This window comes from Homarus americanus, unplaced genomic scaffold (assembly GCF_018991925.1).
Source record: "Homarus americanus isolate GMGI-L3 unplaced genomic scaffold, GMGI_Hamer_2.0 scaffold31037, whole genome shotgun sequence".
Classification (NCBI taxonomy): domain Eukaryota; kingdom Metazoa; phylum Arthropoda; class Malacostraca; order Decapoda; family Nephropidae; genus Homarus; species Homarus americanus.
The window spans coordinates 26254032-26266919 of record NW_024722227.1 but is presented as its reverse complement, the minus strand read 5'-3'; the positions used below and the strand labels follow the sequence as shown (position 1 = coordinate 26266919).

Genomic DNA, 12888 nt, shown 5'->3' with positions numbered 1-12888 from the left:
CCCAAACATATCTGTCCACCCAACCACATCTGTCCACTACTGTCCACCCAACCTTATCTGTCCAATACTGTCTACACCACCAATCACCCAATTCATCCTACCACCAAATTACCGTTACTACCACCACCCACTAATCTGTTCATTAACACGTTCACCACAACTACCGTCTACCATCACCATAGCCTATCAATCTGGGCCCCACTACCGACACCTTCTTCAGAACAGATGAGAATGAAGTCAAAGTTAAACCACTGAAAGCGACAAAGGTTTATTACAGCAGTTCTTAAACCACGTCCGGTCATGTGTCAGTGACCAGGTGTTAGAGTTTTGTTAGATAAGGTTAAGGGAGGTTAATTTAGATTTTGTATTTACTGACTTGGTTTGAATGCAGTAGGTCAGCAGAGACTTCATATTATTTGGTTAGTTTGGAAGTTACAGTATCTGATAAATGGCTTTTTGTTGCACTAATAAGCCACAGGTGTCAAGTCGGTGTCGAGAAGAAATCAAGCCTGAATTCTCACTGACAGGCATGAGCGGACCTACCGTAAAAATACATTCCCTTTCAACAGCCACTACCTAAATATTTACTAAGTCAGAAGAGGGTGGTGAAGTTGGCCTCTCACCCGGCCAAACCTACCTGTCACCTCATTCTGCATATCAAGAGTGAAATCGCAGAACTCCTGTGACTCTTCCACATCTTTCCCCTGAAGAAGCAACTTTATGTTCCCCTCAACGGAATCCATCCTTATTCGCGTGAACTTGAGAATCCTGGAGGAGCGAGGTCTGCCACTACACACACTAGAGCAACACTAACGCCACCAGCTGACTGACCCTACACTGACTCCGGTCCGCCACAGTCCACACTGCTGCCACACACACCCTCAACCCTTTATCAATCATTACCTTTAATTATGTTCTTTAGTATCTGTAGTTATGTAATTTATAAGGTACATTATATTAAGTATGTAATGAAATAAATCTTTTAATAATAAACATACAAATCGGTTATGTGTATATATATATTTTTTTTTAAATGAAGATATTTTTCGGTATGGTATTTATAAAAGTATTCTAAACACAATATTGTCATATGTTATTATCATGTTATACAGAGATTATACAAGAATCGCGATTCTTGTATAATCTCTGTATAACCTATGATTTTTAATGTCTGGTTATAAGTAATTGGTAAAATATGTATAATTTTAAATAGATCATAATGATTTACTTTAATATTGAAGAAATATATTTTAATAATTCATATATCAATCGCGGTGTGTTGCCCTCATCACCAGTCAGGCTCTCCAATACACCATGGTATATACCTTGAATATTTGTTAGAATTATATTATTTAGCGTTAAGTTAAATCCATGAAGTTTATAATGAATGTTTGGTAGTATGTATTTTTTTAAAGATAAGTGTTACATTGGTACAAACTATCAACAGCATTAAAAACAATTTGGGTAATATAGGACTAACCTTACCTAACTTCCCCGGTATATTAAACAGAAAGAACTTACTATGATATGGTGGAATTTGAGGCATTTTCTGGATGTGAGATGATATGGCCCCATCGGTGCCATGCAGCCTGGTGGATTAGTCCTATATATTAGCCAAAACTTGTGTTGGTTACTCACACAACTCAAAAAATATTAAGAGTGTTTTTTCCTTGGGTGGTGAGTAAAGGTGTAGTTTACGGCTAACACCAGAGGTTGTTTGTTGATTGGTTGAACAATTTTGTACACACTAATAGCATGTTAAGAAATACAGAAATGGAAACAACAATACATAGAACCTAATAGAACCTGACCTAACATACCCACAGGTAGGTTATGTTAGGTCAGGTTTTATTAGGTTCTAAGTATTATCGTGTTAATTTATGTTTTAAACAACTTACCTTACTATTGAGGTTGATATACATCAGGAGACGTTCACCATCATTAATAGGAAACGTCTCTTGAAGAGGGATTCAGCGAGGTAAACAACAAAAATGGCGCCGGGAGGAGAATTGTGAAGCGGGATAGAGTAAATAAAAACAACATAATTAAAACTATACTAGAAAGTTGTCGTTTCTTTTAATACAGGGTATACTTAAAATCATCAAAACAATAAGTACAATATAGCAAAAATAAAGAAAATCAACAAACTCCTGCTGTTAACCCTAAACTACACCTCTACCAAAAATATTTAGAAGTTGCCAGCACCTACTTATATATTGAGTTTTACATTGGGAGAAAGAGGAAAAATACTGAAAATAATTCATTCTATAACATTTCCTTTGGAAATTTATATTTTTCAAGTATTTTAACCAATACAATTACCCACAAATGCTTCGTTTGGTAGATAATTAGGCGCCTAGGTCACTATAACGAATCTAATTGGTTCTAGAACCTTGTTTGTTATAGCATTCGTTCGTTATAGGATTAATCCGTTCCAGGCCCCCAAATACAACCACTTAACACTGAAAAATATAATATAAAATTGAAAAAATTGTAAAAAAGTGCATAAATATGCATCTAAACCCCTGAAATAAAGAATATCATTAATGCTTGTAATAAAAAAAAATAAATTAGTAAAAAAAAAAATTAAATAATGTTCGTTGCAGGAGTTTCGTTCGTTATAGCATTCTCAATTTTATAGGTAAAACCGTTCGTTATAGGAATATTCGTAGTAGGATCCGTTCGTTATAGCATACCCCACTGTACTTCAAAACCTTACCCATTTTGAACAACTAATATTGTCGGTAATTTTATAGGTTAAAATACTCGTAAAATACAAAATTCTGACGGAAATGTTATTGAATAAATTATTATTATTTTTTTTGTTTCTCATTCTCCCAATACAAGACTCAATATATAAGTAGGTATTGGCAACTTCTAAATATTAATTGGATTTAATAACTCCTGGGATAATACTCTTATCTGAAATTTCTGGAGAAGAAAGGCGATGCTGTAATTATTTATCCTGCCATGGACGTTTATTTGTCCGGCACTCTTTCTGATTGATGGGGATAGATGACTTTGATTCATCATTACTGAATCCAGTCACTTACACACTTAACTTTAACTAGCCTAACCTAATGAATTGCTCGACAACTAACGGAAGTAAGTACTGTACCAGTAAAAGGTAATAGTGGAGTAGATGTTTAGCGTATTGTACCAGAAGGACTTTATGAAATTGCACCAAAATTTCTGGATATATATTATTTGCATGATACTAAACACAAAATTGGGAATAACAATACACACAGAACTTGACCTAACTTCTTAACCAGGGAGCTCTTGTTTCCTACCTTTAGAATATCCAGAATCAAGTGGAAGAATTTCTACTTTCTTAATTTTTGGGGGGGGTTTAATTTTACCTTGTTTTTGCTATGAACAAATTAATAGTCACCAGTCATGTTTATGTTTCACTTTTTACAAACAGTTCCCAGCAACTGACTTAACACTAAGCAAATGAATGCTAGCCAGCAACCCTTCAATATCTTAACTAACTTAACATAAATTACCATGGTAATCCTGACCTGAAGTGATATACAGTACCTGTACTTCCATCCTAGGATAGGTAGATTGCCTGGACCTAACACATCGACGTAGATTTCTGTTCATGACATATAAATAAAAATAAAATAAATAATAGAGCTGAATTCTCTCACCTTAAATTGTTTGTCAAGTTGTTGGTTCTTAGGAGATACTGTAGTGCCCTATAGTATATTATAGGTACCATTCATGGGTATATGATTAATGTATATACAGTAATGTAAATACAATGGGAGATTAAGCAAAATAATAATAATAAATTTTTTTGGGAGGGAACATTGAGTACAGTACTGGTAAAGCACTTAAGCAAATTGACAGAACCCATCTCCTACCTGTATCTGATTATTAAATTTGCAGACTTAGTATTCCACCTGATGATTAAATACCCATGCTCACCAATCCTAACCCTCCTCTCACCTAGTATTAGGATGTTTAATCATTAGGTGAAATAAGTTAGGATGCCTAATCTTCGTGTGGTCTAAAGCAGAGGTAGTGTCATTTATCAGAAGTGACCTGGTGTAATCAATCACTATAGAAATAAAGATATCTTGATTTCCTTTCCAGTCTGCTCTCTTCAACTTTGAGAGCCTGTTGAGTGTGGTGCTTCTGATGATCTGCACCTGCACCTACATCCGTTCCTTTGCACCTTCCTTGCTTGATAGACAAAAAACAGGGTACGTTTTTTTTATTTTTTTATCAATTTACTCTGTTCTTTTAGCTTTCTCCCATCTTACCACACAATTCCTTCTCATCCACAACACTGTTCTCTTCATACTCTTCAACTTAATGGTACTACAGGTACTTAGTTTCAATATTTTGTGAAAATGTAGCTTTTTCTGTTTTGTCTCACTTTTTCCCACTACTGTAGTATATTACAGGATGACTTACTGTTAGTACGTAGATAGGCAGCTACCAAACAGGGAGGTACTACCGCCTGGGAAGATATTGGAAGCATAATGGGTTGTCTAATGGTAGACCCTGCTGCCATATGGCATCACAAAAATTGTGACCAAGTCCCAGGTTACTGATCTGTCTTTCTGCCTCATTTACACACAATTGCAGGGTCTCGATCGTTTCTCTTACTTGGACGACACAACATATATAATGTATATAATTTCTCAGTCTTGATTTATTTTTTCGATTTTGTATTTACAGTATTTATGGTTATTATTTTATTTAATTATTTATTTTTTATTACTTTGCAATTAATTTTATTAATTGTTGTAATAATGATAATAATAATAATAATAGATATATTATTATTATAATTATTATTTATTATTATATTTTTGCCCCCCAGGCCCTGATGTGGGTCATTACCTGTGCCCGGGTGGGCTAATCTCCGTAAAATATACCAGATCATGTTCTCACCCGACTTAATTCCAGGTTTATTGTGCTGAAATTTTCACAAACTTTACCAAGTTGATACGTTTTTTCAAGGCATGAAAAGCTGTTGTCTGTGGTTAACACTTATTGGCGTTGAATACTTTAATGTGAAATTTTCTAAATACTTAATAAACTTTATTTCATGTGGTGTTATCTCATTTTGAAGATGTATTTTATAATACTTTTGTAATATGTAGTTATTAATCACCATACTTACTATTTTTTTATCTAAATCTTCTTTTCCTTGCAGACTTGTAGGAACATTCTGGAAAATGGCCAGAATAGGGGAAAGGAAAAGCCCGTGGGTGGCTGCTGCTTGTATTCTAATGGCTGTCAACGTTCTCTTCTTGTCTTAGTTATATAATGTGTGGCTTTATGTTTGTCTAATATTTTCAACTTCTGGATCTGCCAAGAAGAAACAATGTTAAATTACACTTATGGTAAGTTGGTATGAAAGAATTGTTCTTATTTTCTGCAGCTGTTTTATGTGTGAATCACTTTATTGTTCCCCCAGGTTAGGAAGGTACATACAAGTACAGTGGTGATGTTGATATTTATCACAAACAGTAATTTGGTAAACTGATCAAACAACACAACTTGTTATGCTGCAGTGATTGATCATAAATTGATACAGTGTGAGAAATACTGTATATGGCCTCTAGAATAGAATTAAGATATTGTGGTGTACTGTATTGAGAAACATCAGCTTAGGGAGGTGGAATGAGTACCGAGAAATATTGGTAGTTTCCCTGGACCAATTACCTTGTAAAGTAAACACAAAATTCATTATTTAAAGTTTGTTATGTGAAAGGGTTGAACCGAGAAAGAAAACCTTTTTGGTAGAATAAAAGAAAAATTTTAATTTCATCACTCGTGCTTGGTATACAGTAATTCACTGTCAACATGGAGTGGATGTTATGTGCCTTCTCGTAGAATAGATAAATGAACAACTATTACACTGCCCCCTCACTTAACTTGTGAGTTGCAGTCCCATGATAACATGGGGAGATAGGGGATGCATCAGGTGAACCCCAAAAGGTCCCCCCCCCTCCCCCCCAAAAAAAAAAAGTTCAAAGACTGTACAGCTCTACAGTAGCTCGCTAATACATGTACATCTACCAAATTCGCTTAAACTTAATGTTGTGGAGAGACTGGCGGGTCCATGAAATCAATTCCTAAAGTTTAATATTACCGTACAGCCATTTTCAGAGGCTGGCTGAGTCACGCATGGCCTTCTTCAAGCCTCACCACAGCAACCTGACCTGGGTACTCTCTCCCTCCTGACCCTTAGCAATGCTCACCCTCCCGGTGGTATATAAAGAAATGTTTATTCATCTTATGTTTTTGACCCAATGATATTTTTCTTCCCCCACATTCTGTAGGGAGGATTATGTGTGCATGTAACAAAATGGTGAAGGTTAATTGTATCTACTTGAAATTATGAATGGAAAAATAACCATAACATAACTCCGCTAAATCTCGCTGGTGCATGAAGAAATGTTAAGTGTACTGTACATTCATTTAATGTTTTTGACCTAATAATTATGATTTTTCCCCACATTCTGTTTGTAGAATGTGTGCATCTAACCGAATAAAAGAATATAAAGAAAGTTATGTTTATCTTCCCGAAATTATGACTCCAACCTCCTCAGCATTCCTCTTGATTGACTCGTTTACAAAGAAACTACTCCGACAGATTGACCTCCCTCTAGTTGTTGAAGAATGTCTAACTTACTCTTTGGGGTAAAGGTGGTCCTATTCTTTGCTGGAGTGTCCCTAGGCAGATGGAGTCATGGTTACAAAAGCAAGTGAAAAACCGAAGTGAATCTAAGCAAAGTTCTTGGTTGTGGCCGAACCGAGCAATAGCTAAACTCTGAGCCCACGAGGCTTGGGGACGCTATTCGTGGACTGTACTGGACTCGATCGGTGCCCCGCACAAAACATTCACTACCCGATTGTGTTTGTCCGAATATTTCCGTGTTAGCCCGGCTTAACCCGCATTCGAGCAAATCATAGTCCTGTGCTAAGCAATACTGTGCAGTAATAAAAAAAAACATTTGAGTGAATCTACGTTGAACAAACCCACGTTAAGCGAGGGGACAGTGTACTGTACTATGAAAAAATGAAAGTAGATGTGGCACATGTAGATATTTTTTTATATGTACAGTATGTTATGAGTATAAATGAACTATTCTTCTACATTTATTAACCCTTTGAATAGTTAGCTTAATATTTCTGGCCTTCACCGTGATGGTGAGTCTGGAGATTTTTTTGGGGGAATTCAGTAACTTTGTGAAAGACTACCCTGTACTGGTACACAAAACAATACTGTACTATAATTACTGTCTAAACATGCAATACTGTTTTAAGAGTTGGCTCAAGCCGAAAGCTAACTGGTGTGTAAGTTTCCAATTTCCCACCAGCCCAAGTAGAGTGAGTTATGTAAATACATGTATTGTATTAAATAAAACTTTTTATTACCTTTTAAAGGTACATACTATATTAGAATTCCTATATAGTACTGCATAAAAACAATAATTATAAATACCTGTAAATGAAATCCAGTATGTACTGTCAGTATGAGAGGAAGGGCAAGCACTTCCTCCTTGACATCTTGAACACACGAAGGCTGTGGGTTAAGGTGGGAGATCTTTTTCCCAAGATGAGGTACTGTAGATAAAGGCCTTAGGTATCCAGAGTAATAAATTATACTAATTTATTTGAATTGTGGTGAGAACAATTAAAACAATATTACATGCTTATTGGTTGCAACCCACAAGGCCGGGTACTGTATAATTTTAAGATGTTGCACACTTCCTGATCAAAGGGGTAATACTGTTTGTGCAAGCATCTACTGCAGTTCAGTATACAGAATATGAAAAACACTCTTGTCTTTTAGTTTCTTGTTAGATGTATGACGGGTACTTGTCTATGAAGCAAATATTGTGTATTGTACTGTATTAACAATTGTGTGCATTATCATTTTGTAATCTGTAATTTTTTTCACAGTGCATATATAATTACATTCCCAGTTCTGTGATTATAATTGTTTTCATTTCCTGAAACATGCAACCTGGTAGTTGTGTATGAAGAAAACGATGAGGCATAAGTTCATGGATGAGAACAGTGTTGTGAGGTTATGTGGACAAACAGGGTAAGTTTGATGCTTATGTCTTTATAACTCTGGGGATGATGTCAGCAACTCAAGTACAGCAATTACTTGTACAGTATATTTTATGTAGAATTATATGAATTACTTGCCTAGCTATTAAATGTACAGTATTTTATTTATTTTTTCTTGAATTCTTCACAGTTAAAACTTTTATTTTTTAAGATTGTTGTGAAGGAAAAGAAAATGTGGATTTATGGCAATTAAAATGTTATATAATAAAAATTTTATTCCCCATGGAAGATTGGTGGTAACTTCAGCCCTTAGAAAATTAAATTTATTAGTCGAAGGATGATAAAACTTTTGTGAATTAGGAATGTGATACAATTATCAAATGCAGAGGATATTGACTCTACCTGCTGTGCATAAACAAAACATTCAGTACATGTACAGTATTGGTAATTAGATTTATACCCTTTTTGTCATAAAGAAACGAGGAAAATATTAGGTGAGTCAAGGAAGAAAATTATAGGAAATAAGCAAGAGGAAAGGGCCCAAAGCAGTGGATATATAGTACCTGTATGCCATATATCTTTATAGTGCTTTGAGTATTCCTTGATCCACCCCATGTACAAAATGGGATAGGAGTGTTAAGATACAGTAAATATTTTAGAACTCGAGTGTACCTAATCTGGCCCAGGTACCCTTTATTTCTACGTGTATGATTTACTACTGATACATAGATGAAGAGAATAGACTAATAATGTACAGTACTGATAAATGTGAGTTCTAATCACAAGCTATATATGTTGACTCAAATATAAATCACATAGGATAATACAAACGTGAGAAGAAATGCCTAAATTCATCTGTTAACCACTTGCATATAATACAAATCATTTGTTAAAACTTTTCTTTATGCATATATATTGATTATGTCAAATACAAAATATATGTAGCAGTAGTATTTAGTACCGTACTGTATACATTTACTGTAAGTACAGTGGTAGTTTTACAAGATTTCAACTTTATGTGATACAGTAAACCCTTGATAACTCGGCACATATGGGGCTCTGGCCTTGCCGAATTATCCCAAATTCTGACTTATCGAGGCACTTTCCTCCCCCTCCTACAATAATACAGCAATAAAATATTATTGGCCCATATACGTGTACAAAACTTTCACTTTACAATCATGGTTTGATCGCTCCTGTTCTCTTGCATGTAGAGAGAGAGATAGGGCATATCAAGTTATGAAGCTATCTCCTTCTATTACCCACTCCTCTTTCATTACTTCTAGGGATCGTTGTAAGGCTATTTTTCATAGGGCCAAGTGGAATTTTATAAAAAGAAAGACGGCTGACCTGACTAACTCTACTTCTAGTAAATCCTTCTGGTCCTTAACCAAAAACATCTGTAATATCTTCTGCACTCCCTCCTCTCTTCCGACCTGATAATTCTATAGCCAACTCCTCCCCCCTGATAAAGCCAATCTCTTTGGCACTTATTCTCCTCTAACTCCACCTTAGACAATTCCAACTCTACCCCTCCTATTGAACGTATGCACTTTCCTATAATCTCCAACTCAGAGGGTTGCTGGTGTGTTATCCAGGTTTGATGTGAATAAGGCACATGGACCGGACGGAATACCCCCTCTTTCGCCTTTGCCTCAAAACCCAAAATTTTCCTTCTTCTTGGAAGCATGCCATGGTTTAGCCCATCCCGAAGAAGGGTGACCATTCTAATCCCTCCATCTATTGCCCCATTGCCCTAACTTCATCCTTCTCTAAGATTTTTGAAACTATCTTAAACTCTCATTTTCACCATCACCTTGAACACTTTTCTCTTTTGTCGGATCACCAGTATGGCTTCCACCAGGCGAGATTTACTGGTGATCTGCACTCCTGCTGCACCCATCTTTGGTCATCCTCTCTTAGGAATTATGGGGAAACTTTCGTGGTGGCCCTCGACATCTCCAAATCATTTGACAGAGTATGGCACAAGTCTTTGCTTTCTAAACTTTCCTCTTTTGGTTTCTCTTCCCCACTTTGTTCTCTAATCTCCAGCTTCCTTGAGAACAATCTATGGCAGTTGTTGTCGAGGGATCGATCTCTTGCTCTTTCTCTACCAATAGTGGTGTCCCACGGGGTTCTGTTCTTTTACCTTCTCTTTTCCTTCTATTTATCAATGATTTACTTCACACTGCCACTAATTCTATCCATTCTTACACTGATGATTCTACTCTTCACTCTTCTTCACATTTATACCTTTCGCCTAATTCTCAAACTAGATCTGTTTCTAGAGCTGATATCATTTCATCTATCAATGCGCATCTGTGCAGCATCTCCGAATGGGGAGGTAGAAACTTGGTTAAATTCAATAGTAATAAAACACAGTATTTACCAATTACACTTTCCAAAATTGAAGATCTCCCACCAATCATATTTCAGGATGTAATCATTGTGCCAAATTCTAAAATAGATATGATAGGCCTCACCATTTCCTCTAAAATTTCATGGAAGCCACACATCCACAACCTTGCTAAAGCTGCCCCCCGAAAGCTGGGAATGCTGTACAGATGCTGTAGCTACTTCACTTCTGAGCAGTTGCTTCAAGTTTATAAGGGATTCATTTGTCCTAGCTTGGAGTACTGCTCTCATATCTGGGGTGGCTCTTCTTCTGTTCAACTGTTAGATAGGGTGGAATCAAAGGCATTTCATCTTATTAACTCTCCTCCTTTAGTTGATAATCTTTCTTCCCTTTCTCTTTGCCGCAATGTTGCTTCACTCACTCTCTTTTACAGGTACTTTAACAGGCAATGTTCGGTGGATTTGGCATCTTGTGTACCGCCGGCAAGGCCGTGGGCTCGTAACACTTGTCTTACCCGCAGTGCCCAGGGTTTCTCTGTGGATGTCGGTCACACTAGAATGACCCATTATAGTACATCCTTCTTTCCTCACACAGCCAAACTATGGAATGCTCTGCCTTCTTCTGTGTTTCCATACTCATACAATCTGTCTCACTTCAAAAAGCTGGTTTTCCAGCATCTTCGTGGTGTAGATTAATATAATCTTTTTCTATTGTATGTTTAATTTATTTTTACTCTTATTTTTTCGTCCCCTAGGCCCCGTTGTGGGTCGATGACCTGTGCCCAGGTGGGCTATTCTCTGTACAAAATAATAATAATAATAGTAATAATAATAATTATTAAAAGATATAACACCAGCACTGCAGGTGAAGAATGAAGCATCATAGTAGGTGACAGAGACATGGTAGCTGACACAGGCATGGGAGGTGACACTGGAATGGAAGGCGACACAGGTGGCAGAAGTGATAGAGGGGGGATGCTAAGTAAACAGTAAGGCACTTATGTACAGTATACTGTTTCACTGTAATTTGTTCACTTATATAAAATAAAGAATTTGATTTTCACTTAAACACTAGAGTACCTGTACTGTACAGTATTTTCACTTAAACACTATGTTAACACTATGAGGTGACTGAACAATGTACAATCACTCACTGTTGGATGACAGCAAGATAAGTGACACTTCTGGGGAATGCTATGTAGGAAACTGGCACTAGTCACTAAATTTTGCTGGCTTAATCCTTTTCTGCAGTTTTTTTGAGCTGCCAGGGTCCTCTAACCTTAAAGAGTGCTTCCTCATCTTGTCAAGATTCTTTTTTATGTCATAAAATGTGTTGTGCTTAATCCCAAACTCCTCACACAACATACACATGGAGACTACGGGACTTGAGCTTCATGCCCCGTTGGTGAGGGACTACTGTATCAGTAGACCCGAGGAATGTAACAATATGATACCCAAGTTCAGCCTTCAACTGTATATTATCTGGTAATAATAAAAAAATGATCCTTTGAGAGAGCCTCTTATGGGGTAACTCTACTAATAATCTAACTTAAATTTTATTTACCATATTTAATTTTTATTTATCCTTTCAGCACGTACCAGCTTACTATCAGTTAGGATGGTTGGTCTATCCAGTGTTAGTACAGGAGGAAACTGGAGTACCTGGACAAATTGGCAGATCTCACTAAAATATTCTAAATCCTGAAAGGGATGGAAAACATGAATGCGGGCCATTTGTTTGTGATGTTATGCACCAACAACACGAGAGGCCATAACTACAAGTTCGCCAAGTACAGTAAACCTCAATAACTTGGCACATATGGGGCTCCAGCCTTGCCGAGTTATCCCAAATTCCAACTTATCGAGGCACTTCTCCACTCCTACAAAAATACAACAATAACAAATTATTGACCCATATATGTGTAAATGTAATAACTAAATGTAAAAAGTAACATTTACCAGCACTGTAGGTGAAGAATGAAGCATCATAGTAGGTGACACAGAGGTATGGTAGGTGACAGAGGCATGGTAGGTGACACAGAGGCATGGTAGGTGACACTGAGGTATGGTAGGTGATGTAGGTGGCCAGATATGCCAAGATTTTCCCAGATAATTTTATATATCTCGGCATTTCCCAAGTTATACTAATACATTCTGAGACCATGTCCATGCCGAGTTATATAAAATTCTGAGTTATGGAGGGTTTACTGTAATCATTCAGAACGAATTTAAGGAAATACTTCTTCACACAGAGACGGGTAGACCTATGGAATGGTCTACCAGCTCAAATTGTGGTGGTGGTGAATAGAATAGTTAATATAATAGTAAGTTTTTTATATAAGTTATAATGAAGTACTCTTAATAAACCCAAAAATATTACCAATTCAAAGAAATATTCACAATAATGGAAGCAATATGCAACTCAGACCTCCAAAGGCTACTCTGGTTCCCTGTTTATCATTAATTACACCAACCATAAGATGT

General features: G+C 36.5%; 1 protein-coding gene and 1 long non-coding RNA gene across 4 annotated transcripts in view; one reads left to right on the top strand and one right to left on the bottom strand.

Annotated features, from left to right (window-relative positions):
- Window positions 1-851, bottom strand: part of LOC121862444 (8-oxo-dGDP phosphatase NUDT18-like) — a 52421-nt gene extending 51570 nt beyond the window's left edge. For all 3 annotated transcript variants that reach the window (XR_006088232.1, XM_042360743.1, XM_042360742.1), the window contains exon 1: window positions 638-851. Coding sequence is in view for 2 of the 3 variants with exons in the window: in XM_042360743.1 (XP_042216677.1) it covers window positions 638-743 (106 nt within the window). In the remaining variant the exon portion in view is untranslated. The remainder of the gene's footprint in view (window positions 1-637) is intronic.
- A 309-nt stretch (window positions 852-1160) lies between these two features.
- LOC121862443 lies at window positions 1161-6536 on the top strand. Its single transcript, XR_006088231.1, has 2 exons — window positions 1161-1317; window positions 5177-6536. It is a non-coding gene; the product is annotated as an uncharacterized LOC121862443 (long non-coding RNA).
- The last annotated feature ends 6352 nt before the right edge of the window (window positions 6537-12888 follow it).